At 44.6% G+C, this 26,749-nt stretch overlaps 1 protein-coding gene across 1 annotated transcript; it reads left to right on the top strand.

Annotated features, from left to right (window-relative positions):
* Window positions 1-216: 216 nt before the first annotated feature.
* LOC146808575 (pepsin A-like) lies at window positions 217-26,479 on the top strand. Its single transcript, XM_085623599.1, has 9 exons — window positions 217-367; window positions 10,954-11,110; window positions 11,703-11,820; window positions 13,496-13,614; window positions 13,714-13,910; window positions 22,545-22,661; window positions 24,506-24,650; window positions 24,945-25,043; window positions 26,246-26,479. The coding sequence occupies exons 1-9, from the start codon at window positions 315-317 to the stop codon at window positions 26,369-26,371; spliced, it is 1,131 nt and encodes a 376-aa protein (XP_085479725.1). The 5' UTR covers window positions 217-314; the 3' UTR covers window positions 26,372-26,479.
* Window positions 26,480-26,749: the final 270 nt, after the last annotated feature.

Below are 26,749 nucleotides of genomic sequence, written 5' to 3'. Positions count from 1 at the left end.
ACAGGTATGTACATTTCCAAGAATCACAGCACACACTGCATCTAATCTGTACACATGATATGATGTCCACAAAGGCACGTGTGCATTATTAGACAATATATAGATCTACTGAGATTATGAGTCTGGGAATAGCCTCTTTCTTTGGTGTTTGATAAGGGCCCCTGGTTTATCACACACACGCACTCCTTGTCTGCACGTGAAGGTTGTCCAAGGGACGCCTCTCCGGTATATAAGGAGCCCCTTCACCTGGGAGTCTCACAACTGACTCCAGAGCCTGAGATCTGCCTTGGATACTGTGGACCAAAGAGGAAACCATGAAGTGGCTGCTGCTCCTGGGGCTGGTGGCCCTCTCTGAGTGCCTGGTCAAGTGAGTATTTGCTATGAGTCCCTAAGTGTGCTGTAGGGTCATGAGATGGGAGCTTAGACAAAGCCTAAGTGCCGGGTCAAGAGAGTATTTGCTATGAATCCCTCAGAGTGCTGTAGTGTCATGGGATGGGAGCTTAGACAGAGCCTAAGTGCCTGGTCAAGTGAGTATTTGCTATCAGTCTCTATGTGTGCTGTAGGGTCATGAGAAAGGAGCTTAGATAGAGCCTCGTGGCCCCGTCTAAGTACCTGGCCAAGGAGGTGTCTACTTAGAGCTTCACTACAGGGGCAGAGGATGGTGGGATTAAGGCAGGGTCTGCAGTCCAGAGGGTTTGGTAGTTCATTTCAGTTGTATGCTTAGCTTACAGCAATCATGCATGTAGCATTTACGTCTAATGAGGGAGTACTACACTGAGATATGTGTGCAAAATAGCTCTTTACGAACTGAGAACAAAGACACACTGTTTTATTCTAAAGCATAAACTCTAGAGGAGTCTCTGGTCTTCATGAACCGAGAGCACAGACACCATTTTATTATAAACTTTGAAGCTTCGAGGAGTCTCTGGTCTTCATGAACGAGAGCAGAGGCCCACAGTTTTATTCTAAACCATAAAGTCTTGAGGAGTCTCTGTTCTTCATGAACTAAGAGCACAGACACACTGCTTTATTTTAAGCCATAAAATACAGGAGAGCCTTTGGTCTTCATGAAGTGAGAGCAAAGCCACGCTACTTTATTCTAAACCATAAAGTCTAGAAGAGTACCGTTCTTCATGAACAGAGAGCACAATCACACTGCCTTATTCTAAAAATACACACTTCTTTATTCCAAACCATAAAGTCTAGAGGAGTCTCTGTTCTTCATCAACCAAGAGCACAAACACACTGCTTTGTTCTAAACCATACTCTAGAGGCGTATCTGGTCTTCATGAACTGAGAGCACAGACACACTGCTTTATTCTAAACCATAAAGTCTAGAGGAGTCGCAGGTCTTCATGAACTGAGAGCACAGACACACTCTTATATTCTAGACCATAAAGTCTAAAGAAGTCTCTTGACTTCATGAACTGAGAGCACAGACACACTGTTTTATTCTAAACCATAAAGTCTAGATAAGTCTCTGGACTTCATGAACTGAGAGCACAGATACGCGTCCTTAGTCTTCATGAACCAAGAGCACAGACACGCTGCTTTATTCTAAAAAGACAAATGGGTTTATTCTAAACCATAAAGTCTAGAGGAGTTGCTGTTCTTCATGTACTGAGAGCACAATCACACTGCCTTATTTTAAAAAGACCCACTGCTTTATTCTAAATCATAAAGTCTGGAGGAGACTCTGGTATTCATGAAGTGAGAGCACAGACACACTGCGTTATTCTAAACCATAAAGTCTACCAGAGTCTCTGGTATTCATGAAGTGAGAGCACAGACACACTGCTTTATTCTAAACCATAAAATCTAGAGGAGCCTCTGTTCGTCATCAATCAAAATAACAGACACATTGCTTTATTCTAAACCATAGTCTAGAGGAGTCTCTGGTCTTCATGAACTGAGAGCACATATACACTGCTTTATTCTAAACTAGAAAGTCTGGATCAGTCTTTGGTCTTCATGAAATAAGAGCAAAGCCACACTGTTTTATTCTAAACCATAAAGTCTAGAGGAGTCTCAGGTCTTCATGTAGTGAGAGCACAGACACACTCATATTCTAAACCATAAAGTCTAGAGGAGTCTCTGTTCCTCATAAATTGAGAACACGACACACTGTTTTATTCTAAATCATAAAGTCTAGAACAGTCTCTCGTATTCATGAACCAAGAGCACAATCGCATTGCTTTATTCTATAGCCCACTGTAGTTAGCTATACCGGCTATTAAAGGCCCGCTCCAGCGTTAAAGTCCTGAGCCGAAGGCGACGTCCTTTAACAAGGGAGCAGGACTTAAATAGCCAGAGCCAGTATAGCCCAGCTACGAACATTCTGCCACTAGAGGGCAATATGTTCTAACAAATAAAACAAAGGTGTCTTGGAGCCCGACGGTGTTTAAATCCACTCGAGCTCCGAGAGGCCTTTGTTCACAGCAATAGCTGTGAACAAAAGCTACATTGAAATGTTGCTCTGTGGGCCTTCCATTGTATTCAATGGACTGCTCCACATTCTATTGTTCTAATAAACCATAAAGTCTAGAGGAGTCTCTGGTCTTCATGAACTGAGAGCACAAACATGCTGCTTTATTCTAAACCATTAAATCTAGAAGAGCCTTTGGTCTTCATGAAGTGAGAGCAAAGACACACTACTTTATTCTAAACCATAAAATCTAGAAGAGTCCCTGTTCTTCATGAACAGAGAGCCTTATTCTAAAAAGACACACTGCTTTATTCTAAACCGTAAAGTCTACAGGAGTCTCAGTTCTTCACCAACCAAGAGCAAATACACACTGATTTATTCTAAACCATAGAGTCTAGAGGAGTCTTTGGTCTTCATGAACTGAGAACACAGACACACTGTTTTATTCTAAACCATAGAGTCTAGAGGAGTCTTTGCTCTTCACGAACCAAGATCCCAGACACACTGCTTTATTCTAAACCATAGAGTCTAGAGGAGTCTTTGGTCTTCATGAATCGAGAGCACAGACACACTGCTTTATTCTAAACCAAAGAGTCTAGAGGAGTCTTTGGTCTTCATGAACTGAGAACACAGACACACTGTTTTATTCTAAACCATAGAGTCTAGAGGAGTCTTTGGTCTTCATGAACTGAGAACACAGACACACTGTTTTATTCTAAACCATAGAGTCTAGAGGAGTCTTTGGTCTTCACGAACCAAGATCCAAGACACACTGCTTTATTCTAAACCATAGAGTCTAGAGGAGTCTTTGTTCTTCACGAACCAAGATCCCAGACACACTGCTTTATTCGAAACCATAGAGTCTAGAGGAGTCTTTGGTCTTCATGAATCGAGAGCACAGACACACTGCTTTATTCTAAAAAGAAACATTGATTTATTCTAAACCATAAAGTCTAGAGGATTCTCAGGTCTTCATGAACTGAGAGCACAGACACACTGCTTTATTCCAAACCATAGAGTCTAGAGGAGTCTTTGGTCTTTATGAACTGAGAGCACAGACACACTGCTTTATTCTAAACCATAGAGTGTAGAGGAGTCTTTGGTCTTTGTGAACTGAGAGCACAGACACACTGCTTTATCCTAAACCATAGAGTCTAGAGGAGTCTTTGTTCTTCACAAACCAAGAGCAAAGACACACTGCTTTATTCTAAACCATAGAGTCTAGAGGAGTCTTTGTTCTTCACAAACCAAGAGCACAGACACACTGCTTTATTCTAAACCATAGAGTCTAGAGGAGTCTTTGGTCTTCACGAACCAAGATCACAGACACACTGCTTTATTCTAAACCATAGAGAGGAGTCTTTGGTCTTCACGAACCGAGATCACAGACACACTGCTTTATTCTAAACCATAGAGAGGAGTATTTGGTCTTCACGAACCAAGATCACAGACACACTGCTTTATTCTAAACCATAGAGTCTAGAGGAGTCTTTGGTCTTCACGAACCAAGATCACAGACACACTGCTTTATTCTAAACCATAGAGTCTAGAGGAGTCTTTGGTCTTCACGAACCAAGATCACAGACACACTGCTTTATTCTAAACCATAGAGAGGAGTCTTTGGTCTTCACGAACCGAGATCACAGGCACACTGCTTTATTCTAAACCATAGAGTCTAGAGGAGTCTTTGGTCTTCACGAACCAAGATCACAGGCACACTGCTTTATTCTAAACCATAGAGAGGAGTATTTGGTCTTCACGAACCAAGATCACAGACACACTGCTTTATTCTAAACCATAGAGAGGAGTATTTGGTCTTCACGAACCAAGATCACAGACACACTGCTTTATTCTAAACCATAAAGTCTAGATGAGTCTCTGGTTTGCACTTCCTTTGCATATTGCTGTTGAGAGATCATTTTGAACTGGAGGGTATAACATGTGTTCCAAATTATTACATAATGGTATTTTTTTCTAAACATTTTACTAAACATTCAACCCTTATTGTTTAGAGTTTCGTAGATTACATTTTAGAATTATTGTACAGATACCACAATCACACAACATAAGATTAAGCTAACAATGTCTTACTCCTGGCTGAATTTAAACTTTGGAAAACAGTCACTTGCCGCTTCATGTTGCTTTCTTAATTTGTAAACAAATCCTCTTTGTTCTGTAAAGGCTGTTTGTGTTTGCAAATTGTTGCACTCTGTTTATTCTAGGAAATTGAAGATAAACGAAGGAAGCACAAAGCTAAAACTCTGCTCTGATCATCTGCACGTAGTCTGAGCAGTAAACAGATAGTGTGCAAAGGTAAACTTAGACCAAAAAGCTAAGTTTAGACCCGATGTTTAAGTTTAGACATAAAGTCTAACTTCACTAGTAGGAAAGTTAGATTTAAGGTCTAAACTAAGGGCCAGATGTAGGTAAAGTCAGTCCTTAATAGCGATTTTTCCCTTATCGCTATTAAGGACTCGCAAGATGGAACTTATGTACAAATCGCAAAAATAATTGTGATTCCTTAATATTCATTAATTATGAATCACAAATTGAAATTCGCAATCAAGGAATACCTTCCCATTCTTTCCTGCGGGCCTCTTGGCCCATAGGAGTGAATGGGAGTTGCACACGCAATTTGCAAGTAACCAAGAAGAACTCGCAAATTGTGTGCGCAATTTCAAGGGTGCAAGGGTTCCAAAGGACATCCTGTTGCACCCCTGAAATGTGCATGTGTGCACATGTGGCACACATACATGCCCTAAGGGCATGTATGTGCGCCACATGGCACTTTGAAGAAAGCAAAAAGTGGTTTTTCAAAGGAAATCGCAAATGACCTCCAACTTGAAGTTGGTGGTAATTTGCGATTCCTTAAGGCAATATAACAATTTGCGATGCCTACTAGCATAGCATTTAGGGAATCGCTAATTGCTATTCCATAAATGCTTGCGCAACTTTTGTGATTCCTTATTTTGCGAGAGGGTATTTGCCTACCTACATTGCACACAGACAAATTGTGATCGCAAACGCTGAAATTCTGAGAATTTCAGTGTTTGCGATCGCAATTTGGCTTCCTACATCTGGCCCTTAGACTTTTCATGTAAGTTTACCTTTGTTAATCAGGCCAGAGGTGTTCTCTATAAAACCGTACCAATCCCATATCACAGCAAGTGTCTCTTTTCTCGCCCTGGGCTCAACCCTAGCCATTAATGTATTCTCTTTAGGACAGTAACCGGTGCTGCCATTGCAGCCTCCATGCAGCACTCAGGACCCTCATGAATTAACTTTCAGCCCCTGCCTAGGCAGGTGGTGGAGGGTTTGAGAGGCGGCCATGCCTAAGTGCAGAGTTGTCTTAAGTGCATCCATCTGAGGTCTGTGCCAGGGCTGAGGTGTAGCCGGAACTGTCTCTGGTGGGCATGACATGGATTAGGGGACTTGTTTTCCTTCTTCCACCATCAGGCAGGAGTACCCAGTGAATGCCAGCCATGCATCTGGTGAGCTTCCACATAGGCGTTGAGTTACCTGGCCCACAGCATCCACATGTAGAGAAGAGGAATGCTGGCCTCCATATGGGTGTTGTTTGGTATTGCGGAGCTTCAATACCGAACTGGTGTTTGGCGCCGATATTGGAAGGGGAGGGGCGCATTTGCAAAGGGGTCATCCATGTTCACCTGTCCTCTGGCAGGGTGTGGGTAGAGGGTCCTATCAGCGAGTGTGTCCTCCTGGCAAGAACGTCCACACACCACACATTGGTGGTCTGTGCATAAGGGGCCAGCCTTCTTGTGGTGCCGGCTACTCGATATATAATGATGGACTACCTGAGACTGATGCGGCAAGCCACTGCAAGTCTCTTCACAACATCTTAAAGGAGTTTTCATCTGGAATTGGAGCCAGTATTGCATCAATTCACTGAAGGGGTGACCACCCACTTTCATCTGGTCATACTTCAACACCCTCACTTTTTTCCTCACTGTCTTGTCACTTTGTTCATCCATTTTTGGATCTCAGGTGTGCCATTCGATGATCTCTCACCTGTTCTTCTGGCCACTTGGCCTTCATCGCCAAGTCTGCTGCGCAATGGACCTGGGCTGCTCCCCCTAACTCATCATTCAAGGTTAGTCGCGCGGTCTCACACTTCCATCCCCTCGGGGAACCCTCTAATGAGTTTCCTGAGCAGTGTCCACCCAGGGGCTGCAAAACACACAAGATGATGGACGGAAAGTTGCACATTGGGAAAACATTCACCCCCAGTCACAGATCTGGGTTTAATCCATCGTTATTTTGCTCACTCTGCCACCCCAGTTCAGACATGGCCATATGCAAATCAGTCTTGACCCTGTGCCTCATGGAAACAGTACAGCCCGAACTGCCAAGCCATGTCTTCCCAGGGGCTACCAGGTGCCCCCGAGTCCGGCCTAATCATGCCGCAAAAATTCAGATGATGACAGGCACTAGAGCCATCAGCAGAGCTGCCCCCGGCCTCCCCACCACCACCGCGCTGTCTGCATCCTTTAGCATGGGGGGGTCAGAAGAAGCCCTCCACGCTCACACACCTGGGGCAAATGGAAAAATGCCCTGTCCCGTGTACCATCTGCGCCAAGCAAGTGGCATATGTGTGCCGATCTGGACCCATTATTGCCTCCAAGGGGGAGAAAAGCTACAAAAAACGATCGGGTATAACTGGATCTGCATGTTATTCCTCATTCCTGGGGAAAAAGCTTGTAGTCCCCTTTGTCTCACAGGAAGAATTACCGGGGTGCTAATTCTGACCCCGGGATCTGCCCGTGTAGATAACAGAGTGGTAGATCCCTGGGTGGCAATGCCATAATGGAACATTGGAGCAGCAGTGACGCTCACTCACTGACACAAGGCCAGCTGGAGAATCATTCATCTTTAATCTTTGTGAAACCCTACTCTCCTGGAAGGAGTTTAAGATCCACAGGAGCTCTTCTGGCTGCCTTCCTGATGTAAAAGGAGCACATACCCGGAGATGCTCCCTCAGTGTTTGCGGAATCCCTTCCCCTCTCTCCTGGACAGGGAAGAACTGGATTATCATTTTGTAAAAACCTGGGGGCATATTAGCAAGTAAGGGCGATAATTATCGCCCGTGCCAAGTATCGGGAGTTTTGTTATCGCCTCCTTGCCCTGATAATTTTCGGCTTCTTACCGAGGTATTATCAACACTGTGAGAGGCGATAGTGTCAGGGAAAGGGCGCGATAACTCCCGCTAAGAGGCGTTAGGTTTTCGGGCGATACCTAGACATCAAAGGGATACTTGGGGGCATTTCAACAACAACCGGCGATAATTATCTCTAAGCGCACTTAGCGCTAGGATAATTATCGCCGGCTAGCGTGAATTTTTATAGCTGAGATAGCGTGCTATTAGCAACGCTTATCTCAATAGCGATAAAAATCCTCACGCTAAGTGGCTAACGTGAGATTATCGCTGGAAACCCAGCGATAATCTCACGTTACCTTGTTGATAGGGACAGGCAAACTTAGCCATGATATCCTCCTTCCATAGGATATCATGGCTAAGTCAGAAAAATACCAGACGTAAAAAAGCAGCGTTAACCGCGGTGAGCGCTGCTTTTTTTGTCTCTAACAGGGTTAGCGACATTCTTGATAATAGGAGAAATGTTGCTTAGCGACATTTCTCCTATTATTTTACTCTGGAACGCCCTCTTTGCATCTCATTAGAGATGCAAGGGGAAGTGTAGAGTAAAAGGGTGCTAACATGCAAATTTGCGTGTTAGCACCCTGTTGTTGATAGGGCTCTAGTTTTATCTCTCCTTTTTTGGTTTTTAAAGCCAAAAAAGCAGAGATAAAGCCCTTGTTGATATGCCCCTTGGCACGGGCGATAATTATCGCTCTTACCTGCTAATATGCCCCTACCTCTTTGATGTCTGTGGGTCTTCTGATGGGGATCTGGCTTTAGTCAGGTTTTTAGCACCTGCGTACATCGGGGTTAGCACGAATTATTGTATCACGGGTCATCTTTGATAATACAGCGAAGTGCTGCTAGCGATTTTTACCATGAAATTTAGGTAAGTAACGCCTACCTTGCATGTAATCAGCGATACATATCGCTGGCATGCAAGACGATTAAAAAAACGGCAGCTAACGCCAGAAAGCTTGTGCTAACGCATGTTAGCGCAGGCTTGCTAATAGGGCGATAAAATTATCGCCGCTTTATCGGCAAAAAGTGCCGCTAAAGCAGCGATAATGCCCTTGATAATATGCCCCTTTATCATTTAGTATTAAGGATTCCTGTGAGGGTTTCCCGTCAGTTTCCATGGTACTTTTCAAACATGTTTTCAATAGGGGAGGCATAAAGGGATGGAGAACAGGACGCGCAGGAATGAGAGGTACTGCTTGCAGCTAGATTCATCTAACCAGAGATCCCCTGCCTCTCACATTAGAGGGGTACAAGAATGAAGTGGTGAGAATCCATTATCATGCATTAATACCCAGGTACTGGATAGAGTCTGCTCCCCTTGTCCAAAGCAGGCTGGTATTCAAAGGTTATTTGGAGGGGGTTGCTGAACTCGCGATCTGTATCACAATGATGCCTGATATTTCCCAGTAGCTTTTTTTTTTTAACTTTAGGGGATATTTACAATAGAATGGCAGAACACAGCGTAAAGCTAAAATTGCAGAAAGGTGTCTCTTCCTGGACATAAGCAACTAGAATGGCGATTTGAAACTTCCATGTATACTGAATTATGCAGCACACTTAGAAGTTGCAAATCGTTAGTTTCAGGTCGAGCATTCAAGACCTCTTGTATATACTTTAGTATATATTATATGTTTATGTACTTGTGGGCTCTGGAGATCAGCCCTAGGACTTGTCTGCTTCCTCTTAGGGAATTTATTTTCTGTTCAACTGCCTCTATTTAACTGTCTTGATCGAAAGTGACCAGTTGAGCTCAGTAAAATACCAGAATTGCTTTCTGCTTGATCAACTGCATCTATTTAACTCTCTTGATAGAAAACGACCAGAAGAGGTAAGTAAAATACTGGAATTGCTTTTTGCTCATGGAGTTTATTTTTTTAATTTTTTGGGCATTTGCCTCTATTTAATTTATTTGATAGAAAATGACCAGCAGAGGTCAGTAAAATACCAGAATCACTTTAGCAATATCTATATTCCAGTCCATAGAAATTGTCTTCCACAAGCTCCTGTAGACAACAACATTGTTTTAAAATCTTGTATTTTCAATGATATGACCACCGAAGGCCCTGATTTTTTATTAAAAACAGAGCTTGGACTATTCCATTTTCTGCCGAAAGGCAATATTTCTTTTCATGTGTTCCCATACCTGGCGTGTCAAGCAGTTTGGTGCTTACTCTCCCTCCATGTTAAAGAACAGTAGATGTTTCAGCATTCGGGCTAATGTGCTGCATAGCTAAATACATATAAGGTCCCAAAGGTGAGACTGATTGCATTGTAAATGCTTGTTTAAATGATTGTTTATGTGCAGGAAGAGACATGTTCCTGCAATTTTCTGTTCCTATGTGTGCTGCAGAATGCAGCGCACACAGAAACAGCAAAAACGAGGAGAAAGTCATAATTTCTACTTGATTCGCCATGTTAAGACCAGGTTATTTTTGGTTTTGATTTTGGCGCTGCCCCATATTTACTCTACTCTTGTAAATACGGGGCAGCGTTAAAATCAATGGCTGTTGCGGCGGAATGCCCACCGTAACACCCAATGCCTGCCACTTTCACACTAAGTATAGCCTGAAAGGGTGCCTTATTTACAAGACAGCGTTAAGCCACGTTAATTGGTTTAACGCTGCCTTGTAAAATAAATTGAAGGGTTTATTGCCACAGGAATGTCACAAAAAGTGACATTCCTGTGGCAATAGGGGCTTGTAAATATGACCCTTGCTTTTATTCAGTAATTGCACAGAATAGAAAACCACAGAATGGCAAGCACCGGAACAGCACAAAGCTAAGGAGCACCATGCGCGTCTGGAAATATCGGACACACTAAAATCTATGGCTGACAAAGGCAGGAAGGCAGGCTTGATTTTGCTAGACCTGTCTGCCGCATTTGATACCATCTCGCACGGCATTCTCCTTGCAAGGCTAAGGTCCAGTGGCATCTCTAACACTGTACTGGCCTGGATTAGATCCGTTCTTACCAATCGTAGGCAAGTAGTGGCTCTTGGAACGTTCCTCTCGGCCGAATGTCCCATCTCATCAGGAGTACCACAGGACTCATTTCTCAGCCCGCTGTTATTCAACATATACATGGCCCCTCTCATCTCCTTGATATCTTCTTTCTGTGCAGACGACACACAATTTATCTTATCCCTGGACAGAGACCTCACCAATGCAGAACTCAATTTCTACTACATACATTTTGTAATTCTATATTACCAGTAGGAAGCTCCTCTCACACGGGGATACTCAATGGTTCACTATTTCATTCAAAACCAACCTGCAGCCTTCTCATTGTATTCATTTTTGTGTCTTCCTTTTCCTACTGATGAGATTCTTTCTTTTCCCTCTCGTTTAATAGGGTCCCCCTGATAAAAGGGAAATCCCTGAGGGATCGCCTGAGAGAGACGGGCCTACTGGATGAGTTTCTGAAGACACACAAAATTAATCCAGGCAGCAAATACTTCCCAGAGTTGGCTGCTCAAGTGGCCAGTGAGCCGATGACCAACTACATGGATGTGAGTGAAACTTACCTCCCCGTGCGCGTTTTCACACTTCCATTGGAACATTCAGCGCTCTATACATTGCATGGTGTGATGTGTTAATAGGCAGTGGCATGTGATGACCCACTGGCTGTGGAGAATGGTGGATCTGTAGGATGTGCTAGCATTGGATCTCAACGGTGAGTGTGCAGCCATCCTCTGAGGTGTCAATGAGAAAGAGACTTGTCAGCAGTGGTCGATGGACACCCGTCATTGACAGGCAGAAGAGCAGGTCCTGAGTGATTCACGATGAGGTGCTGACTGCTGGGTCCAAGTTACGTCCACCCTGAGCACCAAGAGATAGTGCATGACAGACAATAGAGTTGTGAGGAGTCTGTGCAATGGTCTGTGACCTCTGGTTTGTGTGTATGTGTTGTGTACAGTGATGTTTGTCGAGGCCCTGGCCAATCACTAGAGACATGTGCACAGCATTTCTGGTGTGGTCGTAAAGTGACAGACATTGGAGTCATGTGCACCCTTACATAAATGATTTATTTCACAAGAATAAAGCTGTTTATGTGACCCGCACCGCCAAACCTAAATTAAAATCCCTTCCAATACCCATCAGATGTCTTATTACGGGACTATCTCCATTGGGACTCCGCCTCAAAACTTCATCGTGATCTTTGACAGCGGCTCTTCGAACCTCTGGGTCCCATCTGTGTATTGCTCCAGCTCGGCCTGCTGTAAGTATCTTCTGAGGTTTCATCCATCCACAGGAGCTTCTTTCTAAGTCAATGGAGCCTTGACATCCAGCAAGACAAAGGAAATACATATCTCAAGGTAGCACCTGAAGACGTAGGGCCTGATAAAGATGTGGCGGACGGGTTTCTCCGTCACAATGGTGAGGGATATGGCGTCTGCCGAAATATAAATGCCATTATATCCTATGGGACTTGCATTTCGCCAGATGGGCTATCTGTCACCATTGTGACAAAGTAACCCATCTGCCAAGATCTAAGCCAGGTCCTGAATGTCATTGGCTGTAAGCCAGGCACCCAGGCTAATGTGGGGTACAAAGCCAACTTTATTTGTAGACAGTTAAACAAATTGGGAGCCTCTTTCTGCCTATGGCCTGACATGGTTTGTCGGTAGTCCTCATTTTACTAGTACCACTGACTTGCATGGACTCTGCCCAGAAAGAGCTCTTGTTACCTCTTCTCTATCGAAGAGATAAGCATTGAAACGCTTCCCAGGCCCTGATGTTCCCAGTGGAGGTCTTTTGGTCTATATGAGACTCTGTTTGAATATAACCCTCACTTTAAGGGTCTAGAAATTTGTTTATAACTTTTTATAGGGTGATTATATTGGTATGACAGATGTTTCCACCCTTTAGACTTACATCAACTTGATGGCACATCTGGGAAACAGTGACTACATCAAAGTTGTAAAGATTTCCAATTTCATTGTAAAACCTGATATTTCAGTTTCAAGAATTTATCAGCAGCTTGAGCCGGTCTCGCCGGCTCCAGTATCATGTGTATGTTCAGCAAATATTTCTTAGTGTTAGTGTTTACTTTTTTTAGCCCCTAAATCTAAATACTTATAGTCTCTGGGGTAGTATCCTGTGTTGGAGTAAAGATGTCTCAAGAAAAGCAAAGTGAAATTTTTTTAGAATTATCTCTTTGTCAAATTAGAAATGTTAAATTAATAAAAAAATAGGTCTAGCCAATGATGCTCTTACCCCTGCTAGACAGATGGAAATAACTGGTTCAAAATACATCCCTGCACAAAAACTATACTTTGAGGCATACTCCTCTTTGTATGTGTGCTGCAGAATGCAAAGAGGAGGTAACAAGGAGATTTTTCTCCTCGATACACCAGACTTGGGTAGCTGCACCGTTTTGGTGCGCTCCCATGTTTGCAAGTGTTCGTAAATATGGGTTTGCATCAAAATCCATGGGTGGGTGAACTGGGTTATTGCTTTTTAGAAAGCCATGCAGAACAATTCAAATCGGGCTTTGTGTGGTTTTGTAAATCCCAAAATTGCATCTGGACTGTTCCAAAAACATATCCAGCTCAATGTGTGGTGGAAAGCAAGTCAGAAAAGGAAAGCCAAGGTGGGCCAGGGTGAGCGACAGAAGAAGAACCCAGGGTCCTTCACAAATAAGCAACACTCTGAAGGACTAAAACTGATGACTGTGATGTTCTTGTTATTTGTATTTGCTTTTCTCAATTACAAGTACTGCCGCTTGGCTTATGTACCGTCATAATTACTAAGGGAAACAAAAGTCAACAGGCACAATTATAGGCAGAGTTTGTAGCCTCAAAGGGCAGATGCCAGGGTTGAGCAACTCCAGCCTGTCCTGGAGGAGATTTTTCTGATGATTCTTTGCTAATGATGCCTTTTCAAACCCACAGCCAATCACAACAGGTTCAGCCCTTCCAGCTCTTCCACCTTCCAGTCCACCAGCACCAGCCTGTCCATTGGGTACGGCACCGGAAGCATGACCGGGGTCCTGGGATACGACACCGTGCAGGTAGGAGGACCAGGGGTAGCTTAGACAGATGTGTCCCAAGGACATTCACAGCTGGTCTTTGCTTCATGACCGTGACCATCTCTTTCCTTCTCCTCGTAGGTTGGAGGCCTCAGCATCACCAACCAGGTCTTCGGTTTGGCCTACACAGAAGCAGATTTCTTTTCTCAGATGCAGTTTGATGGTATCCTGGGACTGGCCTTTCCAAGCCTTTCAGAAGATAACGCCACCCCTGTCTTTGACAATATGTGGAGTCAGGGGCTGCTCTCTGCAAATCTCTTCTCCGTCTACCTGAGCCCGTAAGTCAGGTTCTCGTCACACACCACATATGAAGGAGTAACCACATGACATAAAAGGAATATTTGTATACATTGATTATCTTGTCAAAGCCTCATGAGTAAACTCCTGTTTATTCGTTTCATAGCCTCCAACAAACACCGCAGCTAACAGCTGAGGAAATAGTCACCAACTGACCATGGAATGTTGGTGACAGCGGGAAATGCTCACAGCAGGAAAGGGGAAGGAACCATAGCAGGTTATAGGGGGTGGGAAAGGTACGACAACAAGGTGAGGGGAAAAGCAGGGGCATACACCTTACAACACATCTCCCCCTTATGAACAAAAGAAAACCAGGAATAAAGCTGGTGCAAAAGAAACATCCATAGTAAAAAGAAAATAGAGAACCAGGCCTAACCCAATGTGAATACATTCAAATTTTACAGTAGTTCTGAAAGTGCTAAACACCATATCCCAGACCCCAGTACAATACAATATTCCCACAGCAACTACAGAACTATAGATCAGTGTGTAACATAATCTCTGTGCCACTCAGAACTCTATGTGGCCTCATGCTCCTCCGACCATATTTTGATCTGGTATCACCCCTTGAACACACCTCCGGACTGTTCTTGATTAAGAAGGGATGACAATCTGATAACATGTCTACACTCCATGTGCGGCAGTCATCCAGTGTAACCACATTCCCGCACACCTTGACCACTTTCATGGGCTCTGAATACTTGCTTCCCCCTCCTTGACGAGACACTGGTAATTTGACCAGGAGGATGTCTCCCACTTTCACCTGCCCTCTACAGCACCATACTTTGAGTCATACTTCTCTTTGTAATTAAGCTGGTAGAGCACTCTAAGCCTGTTTATCTTGACCCCATCCACCCATCTGGGCTCCCCTTCACCCAACCAGTTAGGTGATACTTGGTTCCGGGAAGTCTTCCTTTTAACGCCAGGAACAGTACGATATTGGTAACCAAGTTGGGTGTGGTATGATAGGACCACAGCATGCTTTGGAGAGCCTGATCGGCAAGTTTTCTTGACATTAAGAAAATTGTAATGCCTAATTCATGATGCACAACCCAATAATCCTTAAGGTTATCGCTAAGTGTACCAGGTTTAATGGGCCAACCATGAATGATCTTGCTTTTGACTTGTTCCAAGGTCTCATCACCACCTATCTGCGATTCCCACTCTTCCTCTGAAATTCCTGGAATTTCCACTGAAGCCACAATCCCACCACTCTCAGACATGGCATCACTCACTAGCTTTCCCTAAATCCAGGGTAGCCGTGAAAGACAATCTGCGAGCCAGTACCTGTTACCAGGCACATATTCTATAGTGGAATTGAATCCTTCCGGACCTTTGGAAATCCTGGGGGTCGTGGCAACCCTCCCTTCGATCGAGAATGTGTACATCAATGCTTGTGGAGAGTGCATTCCACAAAAGGAAGACCCCATAGAAAACAATTTAAATGACCAATAGCCCAAGAAAAAGCCAGCGCTTCTCTTTCAACTGTAGAGTAATTGCCCTCATCTTCTCTCAAAGCTCTAGACACAAAGGCTACAATCACTTCCTTACCATCTACTACTTGCGACAACACCGAACCCACACCAACACCGCTATCATCTGAGGTCAAAATAGTTTTGGGCCGTATATCAAACAGCTCAGAGAGGGAGCATTCACAATGGCCTCCTTGAGAGCCTCAAAAGAACACTGACAAACCTCCTCCCAGATAAAAAGGGTATTTTTCTTTAATAAATTCCTTAAAGGTGATGTAACATCTGCAAAATTCCTGACAAACTTATTAATATATTATGTCAACCCCTAAAACAACCTTAACTTGTCTTTATTCTTTGGGGAAGGAGCATCTCTCACAGCTCTGACCAAATATAACTTCGGCTTAACTCCATTCTTTGAGATGGTATGTCCCAAGCAGTCTACAAAATCTATACTGATTTTGCACTTATCCTTAGACTGTGAAGCCAGCCTCTTTGAGAGCCTCAAGTACAATTCTCAAAGTGGCTCCATGTTGTTGTACTGACACCCCATGAATACGAATGTCATCCTTGAAACAAAGGATGTTATCACTTTTTCCCAAAATGCTCTGCTTGACACACTAAAAGACAGCAGCAGCTGAAGCTAAGCTGAAAGGCATGTGGAGAAATCTGTATGCACCAAAAGGGGTAATAAACTATGTAAACGACCTAGAATCAGGTGTAACTCAATTTGATGGTAGGCAGGATAATAGGTCGATCAGACTGAAAATCTCTGCCTTTCCCATTATACTAATCATTTCATTGATGCGAGGGAGGGGAACCTGGCTATCCAAATGTTTGTATTCAGATCCCTCCGGTCCACACATAGACACAAACCCCTTCCCCCAGATTTCTGAGCAACCACAATCGGAGCAAGCCACAAAGAGCTTTCAATGGGTTCAATAATGCTCAGTGAAACTAACCTGTCCAACTCTTCCCTCAACGGAGCTCGCATGAGGTTGGGAGTGGTACGCACTTTATGAATTATAGGGACAGCATTGTGCTGGAAGCCTTTTAAATGATCCAGATCATCAAAGAACACCTCAGGGAACTCATCACAAATAGCATTGAGCTCCAGTTTACTCCCTTCTACACCAAACACAGGTTAAACTCTGTTAGGGTCAAGCGTAATGCCTAACTCTTTCTGGCGAGCCCATCCCAACAAACATGATCCATTTCTCGTAAGGTAAACTTTCCCTTGTGTCAAACGTTCCTTAACTTTCATTTGCATACCGAACATGCCCACCAGAGGAATGGGATCCTTATTATACCTTTGTGGATCTAACTCAGGTGAATTCAGCGTGTAATACCTGCCAAGGAATTTTTCCTTAAAAATTTCGGAATCGACTAAAGTATATAGAGAGCGCGAGTAAACAAACTCACTAAATTCGAAGTGAAATAATGTGTTTAGGGTAGTCCACACCCTTGCACAAAGTTTTTTTTCAATTTGCAAAATATACATACTGTTGGTTCCCCCAGCAACCTCATCGATTGCATGTACATTTTCTTTCTTTCTGAACATGCATTTTTTCAAAGTGTCTTCTTTTATTACACTTCCTAAAGACTGTGGATTGAGCAGGACAACTTGGGCTGTTTGCTGAATGATTGCAATTACCACAACGGTAACACCTTAGTCTTTCACCCCTCCTATCTTCTATAAACTTGCTACTAGAGGGTTCACTAAATGTTTTGCTCGAGAAACTCTCCTTCTCAACACTTTCAGGATCAACTTTACTTTTCACCACCTGTATTGTCTCGCTTCAATTAGAATGCTTCATTTCTCTAATCCATTCATCTGTATGTTTGATACCTTTAGCTATTTCCACAGCAACCTTCAAGTCAGGGTTTCCAGTCAGCAACTTCTCTTGGATTTTTGGGTTATTAGTGCAGCGTACAAGCTGGTCTCTAATAAGAGAATCACCTAAGGCGCCAAAGTCACATAAGTTCACCAAACCTCTCACCATAGCTATGTAGGATGTAACTTTTTCTGTTTTTTCTTGCGCCCTGCAAAAGAACGTGCGTCTCGCTAAGACCACATTCACTTTTTGCCCAAAGTGTCTTTCCAGCTTCCATAAAGTTGCAGAGTAGACGAGCAAAATAGATCGGAGTTTCTAATAGCGTGTAAGAACTGTTCCAAGCTGCGCCCGTTATCGTGATGATCAGAATTGGATCGGAAGCAATATTTGGATCAGGAGCTGCCTATAGAGGCTCCGATCATTTATGTAAATTAGAAGCGGAAGACGGCCCAGCAGGCGAACGCGTCGAAGCGGGACACAGTATGCAGTCCCAGGAGACGGTCGGACAGACGGCACGCACTTGACTCGACTTTGCCCACTACTCGGCTCCTCACCTTAGGACTGTGTTACCTCGACACTGTAAGTAGCGGCTCACACGAACAGTCTGGACTGGGACTACAGGTTGCTGGGGTAAAGAAAGGATTTGGGGAGGAGGCTGGCTGCAAGTCCCCGACCAGCAGCAAATCATCGCCAAAATGTTGAAAAGAGACGTCAAAGCATTGTGAGTAAACTCCTGTTTATTGGTCTCACAGCCTCCAACAAACACCGCAGCTAACAGCTGAGGGAACCGTCACCAACAGACCATGGATTGTTGGTGACAGCAGGAACTGCAGGAAAGCGGAAGGAACCATAGCAGGCTATGGGGGTGGGAAAGGTAGGACAACAAGGTGAGGGGAAACGCAGGGAATACACCTTGCAACAGGTACTTTCCGGGAGGAGGCATGTATTAGCACACACACTACAATATCACTAGTATATACTAGAACAAGTATTACTGATAGCAGCAGCAACATAGGTTATGGGTTTGCAATTTGAGTAGTACGAGCTGTAGCGCTACTCACACCAATGGTACCAGTAGGAGTACCATTAGCCTTGTAGATAATCAGAGAGTTTGTAGTCATGTATGGTCACACAGCTAGAAGGACGACTCGTAGTAGACAATCCTGGCCTGAAGGTAATATGCTGAGGCTCCTCCTGCTGTGACGGCAGTCACCGTGACTGACAAACAAGTGGACAGGGACTTAGTTCCATAGGGTACACTTACTACCCTATATAACTGCACACATCAAACAAAATGGGGACCTTTACTTCCAGGCACACAGAATATCCATCGCAGCGTTCCTCACAGTTCTGCTCTGTACCCCATCTTACTTAAGACTTATACACCCCCTTTAGCAGCTGTTATGGATTCCTGTATGTTTGGATACCCCACACATGGCACCCAGCTCCTTCTAAAGGTTGAGGACCACCCTGACAACTATCTGAAAGTACCTCATCGTCCCTCTCATTTTCACCAGTGGTCGGAACGCAGCCGACTGTGCCTTACTAGGACAAACTAAATAATGCGCTTTCATTCGATCGTCTTTTGAACCCCTGAGCTCTGCCTGATGGTGTGGGATCCCACCAACCTGCTAAATCAAGAGCCAACCTGGAAGTGATCTTCGATAGAGACCCTCCATCTGTCTCCAGATAGAGGAGGTTTGTGGGAATGCATTCAAATCCTACATTGTCTCCCACCACAGGGAAGGCTACAGACTACCACACTTTGCCTTCATCAAAGGTGATGAATGACTGCACTCCAAATTAAATGACTGGTCCTTTGTTCCCTGCCAACCATCTGGAGTCCCACCTCTGTCAATAACAGATTCTTAACATCATCAGTTCTGATATGAAAGATTTGCTGGCCACACCTTTCTTTATGAAGGTAACTTCCACAGCAGCCCCTCACCAAGTCTCCTCAGACTGAAACCCACCTTGCATTGGTCCTGGATGTCACGAGCATCGGACTCCACTGTCTCAAATTAAGCACTTGGTCTACTATGACACCCAGGCTCTTATCTGCTATATACTCAAGGCATAGCCATCTTTTGATGCTTTCATGGGTCTAGTATCGACTTGGAACTATAGTCCCCTTATCGACTTTGGGCCATTCCCAGGCCAAACACGCCCTTACTTTTTGTGTGATCTGAATTTTCCACATGGCAGTTGGTAGCACATTAGAAATGTTTTAAATAAATAAATACAATTATGTAAATCATGTCTGCTGCCTTCTTCTAATCATGACCACACTTACAGACACCAGCAGGCAAAAACAACGACTGGACTGAGAGGTAGGCAGCAGTTTGGGTTTCCTTTACAGCAATGTGCAGCTGGACAGCTAGAGTCTCCTTGAGGCGCGCATGAGTAGGTCTTGTCGATACTCAAGGATGCTCTGGTTGGGTCACTTCGGTGCTCGCCTCAAATAAACCGACTACATCTGACTGGAGCTCAGGTGGAACGAGCGAAGGAACTAGAGGTGACCTGGGGGCGACTCATGAGAAGGTCTGGTGCCTGGTGACCAGGTGGAACATCCGCGTTGGGGGGACATGGACATCCTGTCATGAGGGTATATTTTATATCAAGACAAGATACCCAGCGTTTGCAAGGAGCTCCAAAAACACAAGGGGGTCCAGGTGCCACATGTTGCAAGTAAATGAGAATTGACAAGTTCGAGCTCGAGGCACAGAAAAGTTCCTAATCTAGGAAAACACTCAGAGAAAGACATTGTAGGACATATTTACAAGGAGCTTGCTCAGCACTATCTTTTCTCCATATTTTCAAAGGGGCACATCAAGGAAGATGCGTCACTTTTCGTCAGGATGCGCGTTTTTTTACTTCGCCTGAATCGGCTGTGTCACGTTAGAATTAATGTATGAAAGTTAGGCGTTCCTTCGTAAAATCCCCAGTAAAACTGACGCTGTGGTATTATAACTTTTCCTAAAAGTCACGCATTGTCGGGTAGTGGGCCACTGTGCTTGAGATGCATCAAAATTTCTACACCTCTAAAAGCCAGGCGTAGGGTGGCGCATGGGCTGTTACAGAGGAATTCGACCAGCTGAAATGATTTGAAACGGTGTAATCTGCAATCAAGTCACATCCTCTCAAAATGTAAGTGCACACATAAGACGGTAACACAGTAAATCACACATTAATGACTTATGTCACACATCTGTAGGACCTGTGGTACACATAAGTAGACTATGCCCACTTGTATGCGTGACATCCAGGACCAATGCAAGGTGACTTTTTTACCTTTTGACACTCTATTACATTGGTCCCCATACAGTAGGACAGTTGTGTTAGCTAAAACTGAGGCATCGCCTCCTTTTTTGACCAACTACAGCAATGCACCACTTTTAGGCCAAATGCTTTGCAGCGTCCTTCCCACGGATACGTCCAAATTTCTGATGCATCTTTGGGACCTTGCGCCACAGACCTCTGTACTGTAAAACTGGTGCATCTATGGTGTCGTAAAATGTTGACTCATCTGTTCCTTGGCGCAGCAATAAGTCGTTTCTTGTAAATAAGGCCATGTATCTTTCATATCCAGCAGAGGAGAGTTCCTGCACTTTACTCCCCTCACACACAACATTTTCTTCCAAAGGGTAGCTCATGCTAGTCTCGCCAGCCATGCTTCGTCCAATGACCTGAAGGTTCTGTTGAGCATGTACGGTCCGAACCGAAACATCCAATGGACAGAACCTCCGGAGCAAGGGCGTTATATATCATTTGTGTTTTTTTGAACAGGTTAAGTACATTAAGATGAGTTTTTTGGTCAGAATGGATGTTGGTGATGGCAAAACACACAAGATGATGGACGGAATGTTGCACATTGGCAAAACATTCACCCCCAGTCACAGATCTGGGTTTAATCCATCGTTATTTTGCTCACCACGCCACCCCAGTTCAGACATGGCCATATGCAAATCAGTCTTGACCCGCTGCCTCATGGGAACAGTCCAGGCCGAACTGCCAAGCCATGTCTTCCCTGGGCCGGAATCAAGCATCCTAGGACAGGTTTCGGGGTTTAACCCCTCTTCAGCGAGGATAGAAGACTCCAGTGGCGTAGTGAGCACAGGACCCACGTCTGGGCATACCCTTCCCACATAGGACAAACAGCAAAACACACAAGATGACGGACGGAATGTTGCACATTGGCAAAACATTCACCGCCAGTCACAGATCTGGGTTTAATCCATCGTTATTTTGCTCATCACGCCACCCCAGTTCAGACATGGCCATATGCAAATCAGTCTTGACCCTGTGCCTCATGGGAACAGTCCAGCCCGAACTGCCAGGCCAGGTCTTCCCTGGACAGGAAACAAACATCCTAGGACCGGTTTCAGGGTTTCACCCCTCTTCAGCGAGGATAGCTTGACTCCAGTGGCGTAGTGAGAACAGGACCCATGTCTGGGCATACCCTTCCCACATAGGGCAAACAGCAAAACACACAAGATGACGGACGGAATGTTGCACATTGGCAAAACATTCACCGCCAGTGGTTAGTGATGGCACATGATTATAAGATTCTTCAGGTAAGCATATTTTATACAAAATATTACTAAATGTTAACTTTCATAGAATGATGGTGGAGTATAGTGATGGAGGTAACAAAGGAGGAAACAACTGTGCAGTTTAGTTCTTCTCTAAGCCCCCTCACGTGACTCGCATGACACGCGTCACCTGCAGAGTGGTAAGAACGCCTGGGCTTCCCCTTCGGAGAAGATACCACAACCTGTTGTGAGATGGGATGCGGGCGGGGGGATGACGTGTAGGTGGGAATCGGGAGATACTGCTCCACTGTTCTGCAGTTGATGTGCCATATCTCACTGTCGTATTTGCAAAGCCGAATAAAATGGATTAAAACATACAGAATGACTAAGCTTGACTCCGCAGTCCAATAGATTCAGCACCAGCCAGGTCGCACTGCCAGACCAACTTTCCAAACGCACCCTTTACTTTGTGGCTGCTCAGACTCAAAAGCTGATATTTTACAGCACAACAGGACAAGTTCACAACCTGACAGCTTAGAATGAGTAGAATTTACACTTCAGCAGGTAAGACATTGCTTGTCAACCTGAGAGCCACATGCACACTGCGCGTCCCGCTGACAATGCCCAGTTGTAAATGTCGCCCACGTCGAAGTGGCGCAGATTGAAATAGATGAGTTTTGCACTCAGAAGCAAATGCTATATCCTAATGCATAGGTGAAGCCTCTCTCGTTTGTATCCTCATCATTTGATGCTCAATTTTCTCTTCTTTGTGATCACAGGAATGGAGCCAGCGGGAGCGTGGTGATCTTTGGTGGCTACGATTCTTCCTACTACACTGGAAGCTTGAACTGGATACCTCTCTCCGCCGAGACCTACTGGCAGATCACCCTGGAGAGGTAGGTGCAACAAACAGCAGGTCAGGTGTAACAAAGGACAGGTCAGGTGTAGGGACGGTCAGTAGCAGACAGGTGGCAGTCAGCAACTCAATAGATCAGTGATCTATGGTTAGGGAGAGAACCAGTCCACACAAACTCATCCAGCCGTTAACAAATGTTAGCCCTTCTGCTATTGGTGCACAGGAGGAAGTGAGGAGCGGGCCCAGGAGCACCACCTCTCTGCCCCACTGAAATTAACACCAAACCCAGAGATAGTTTCAATTAAATCCTTGGAAATTTCCACACATTATCAATGTATGAGGATTGAGGACTCAAGGGAGTGTTTGAGCCTGGCTAGACACAGCAAGAAACAGCAGCTGCCAGATAGCCATAGGCCCACTGCAGCCAGGCCTGGCACATTCACTTGGGGGAGGAGGAGATGAGGATCTTTTTAATTTTTAATTCCTAAAAAAAAAACATTTGGTAACAAGTTTCTGACCTTTCTAAAGGCAAATTTGCAAATCAGGCCACTGGTGACTAGATGACTTTACCGGGGGTGTGAATACATGCACCTTTGTGCACAACATCTCCCTGCTCCACACAGGTAGCACACACGCGATGCTCACGTAGTGAACACGGTTGGTTAGGATATGTAGGGCCTCGTTTGGAGAGGGGCCTTAGTGGGACATCTGACAAATGTAGTCAGATACCTTACCTCATTCTCGTGTTCCCCTCACGGTATTACCTTTCCGACTGTGGCATAACTGCCAGCTGCACCAGTGGAAACTCAGGGGCATATTCCTGAGCCGCTTGTGCCACTGCAGCGTAGCTTTTAGTGATGCTCCAACGTGGCAAACTACAAAATCATTTCAAGGATGCCACGCAAGGCAAATGCCTTATAGATATGGAGTGAGGCAAGGCAGCGCAAATCACTGTGTTGCCTTACTCTGCGCTAGAGAGGCATTTCATGGGCGTTGCGGTTGGTGTTCCCATGCAGCACCCATGGATCTTGAAATTTCTCCAGATATGCAACACCATGTAAGACTGTGGCCGTCCCAGGGGAGGTAATTAACTTAATTTCTCTTCTTTTAGCCTCTTTCTAAGAGGAAAAAGCCTCCTATGATTGTTCTTGTGCAGGAAGGTGCCCCTTCCTGCACAAAAACAATCCTGTCGACAACACTGGCACCCTTGCACCAGTCCTACATTGGCGCTAGTCTGCTGAAACGGTACCAGCGCAGGGGGAAATAACAGGAATGCACCGTATTAGATAAATACAGTGCATTCCTGCCCTTTCACTGTGACATAGGGCAGCACAGCGAGGTGACTTGCTGCACTGCCTTATGCCAAATCCCCTTAAATATGCCCCTCACTTTTTTCAGACTTGAGGACGGGGATGATTCACACCAGAGTTTCCATCCAATTTTCATGAGGAAGCTTTCCGTCCCGGTCTTCCATCTAAATCATGATGGCCCCAGACAAAAAATGTTTTTAAATGTCCAGGTCACTCAGGGACAGAGATCCTAACAATTTTGGGACACTATTGAAGCTGTGTCTGTGGCTGGTCTCCTGTTGTGGAGATTTTTCTTCAGTGATAATGTGAGTTATGACAGATCCCTCAGGGTGCCTTCACATGCTGGATCTGCTCACAGGGTTTTGTTTCCCAGATGCATCACCTGCAGTTGCCATGTGAAAAGGGTTTGGGGGACACTGATTGCTGGCTATGGAGACAATGTAAACTCATAAATACCCCCTAAAAAGTGTTAAACCTGTACTTTTCTTCCAGATTTGTATTCAAAGATGAATAGTTAAATTCATTTTGTAGTATCTTAGCTGTAATCCAATTTCTCTTCCATCTCTACCTCCAGTATCTCCATGAACGGGAATGTTATCGCCTGCAACGGAGGCTGCCAGGCCATCGTCGACACCGGAACGTCCCTTATTGCTGGTCTGTCCCCCGGGATCTCAAACATCCAGAATGCGATTGGAGCTTATCAGAGTTCAAATGGCGAGGTAAGAGATAGGGTACAGAGGGGTGATCATTCCAGGACCTTGTCCATCCCTGGGAGATCCTGATGTCTGAAGCTGCATACTCGGGATAAGCCAATCACCTGCATCTGAGGTCATTCCATTGAATCATTTCTGTTCTTCTCATCCCATGTTACTCGCTGATCTCTTAAACAATCTTGCAGATAATTCCGTGTTTCATATCTTCAATCTGTAATCCATCAAATGCACCTCAATGCCTGAATCATGTTCTCAACACATTTTCTTTCATTCTTTTTATTCTCCTTCCATGCTCCTTAGTATGTGGTGAACTGCAATTCCATCAGCTCGCTGTCTGACATCATTTTCACAATCAATGGCGTCCAGTACCCGGTGCCGGCGAGCGCCTACATCGACCAGGTAAGGAGCATAAACAGCTTCTGTGTGTCTTTCAGGCGCTAGCACAGAGCCTTAAAATCAGAAAAACTCTCCCTTTTTAAGGAAAGCACGTATGAAGCCTGAATTTGAGGTGCCTCATAAGATGAGCCGAAGAACGGGCCCACTTCCCACTTCTACAATAATGTGATGCTTCCCACCCTTCTTGAAGAGTCAGACCTCCCACTGCTTCTGGTCCCAGTCACACGGTGAACAACCTTTACAACGCAACTTTTACACCGCACTACCATTACAACGAAACTATTACAACGCGAAATCTGTTACAACGCATGCCATTACAACGCATGCCATTACAACGAAATGCACTAGATGGCGTGCTAACATTAGAAATAGTGTAGTTTTACTATCCAAACACCTTCCCTACTGCAACGTGGACTGGAGTTAGAATAGTAAATTATACATTTCTAATGTCAGCACTCCATCTAGTGTACATCGTTGTAAAAGCATGCGTTGTAAAGGCTGGCGTTGTAACAGATCTTGCGGTGTAAAAAATGCGTTGTAACGGCATGCGGTGTAAAAGCATGCGTTGTAACGTCATACATCCCAGTCACACGGGACTATGCATCAGAAGATTGGTGCCAAAGTAGGGTGACTCTTGGAGACCTCTTTTCATTCCCTCTTAATTCAGCCTCTCTTCCTAGAATTGTTGGTTGCCTCGGAGAGCTTTACCTCAAGCTATGGGGCTCATCACTGGACCCAACTCAGGTTTTAAGAATATCTGAATTCATTTTATGTTAGAAAACATGGGGGGGCATAAATACTATTGAAGATTGGAATGTTGGGCGCTCCATTGAAAACAATGGAGTGCTCAGGGCTTCTAATGGTCGGTAGAAGCCCAGGGCATCAACATTCCAATGTTTAACAAAGGCCTCACGGAACCCGAGGAAATTTCAACACCCTGGGGCTCCGTGAGGCCTTTGTTTTACAAAGTAGAGCATTCTGCCCTCTTGGGGTCCAATGTTCTAATATAGACTTAGAGCCCGCCGTAGCGGGCTCTACCAGCCATTAAAGACCCGCTTCCTCTTTAACGCTGGAGTAGGCATATTAATGGCCGGTAGAGCCCACTACGGCGGGCTCTAAGGCTATATTAGAACATTGGAACTTGTAATCTGTCCCAATTTTACAATCTAAATCTTTACGTGCATATCTCTTCCTGTCCTCCCCAGAACTACTGCAGCAGCAACTTCCAAGAGACTGATGGAGTCTGGATCCTGGGAGACGTCTTCATCAGGCTGTACTACGTCGTCTTCGACAGAGCCGCCAACTACATCGGCCTCGCCACCGTTGCATGAACATAAAGTTTGTTAGTTGTCTTGTGTGAGTCAGAGGCAGAGGTTGTGTAAGGTGACTAGGTGTGTACCAACATTGAGTGAATAATAAACAATCATGGTGAACCACAACAGCTTCTCTCCCTTTGCTGATCAATTAGCATTAGGTTCATTTAGATAAAATATGAAAAGTGTCTCAAGAATTCAAGAATGCTCCTTTATTTAATTACTTATTCATTAGAAAAGGGGTTTATGTCAGCCTTCTCACACATAGGGTCCTCCCATTTTGGCCATCTGTGTGATCCTAGTACGTTCTCTTACTGGATTTCAGCTTTTCTAGTACAGTTTTCATCAATGCGAAACCTTTTTTAGGGTCATTCCCTAACACAAGTGTCTCCAGGT

Source organism: Triturus cristatus, chromosome 8 (genome assembly GCF_964204655.1).
Source record: "Triturus cristatus chromosome 8, aTriCri1.1, whole genome shotgun sequence".
NCBI classification, from domain to species: domain Eukaryota; kingdom Metazoa; phylum Chordata; class Amphibia; order Caudata; family Salamandridae; genus Triturus; species Triturus cristatus.
This window is presented reverse-complemented; position numbering and strand designations above follow the sequence as displayed.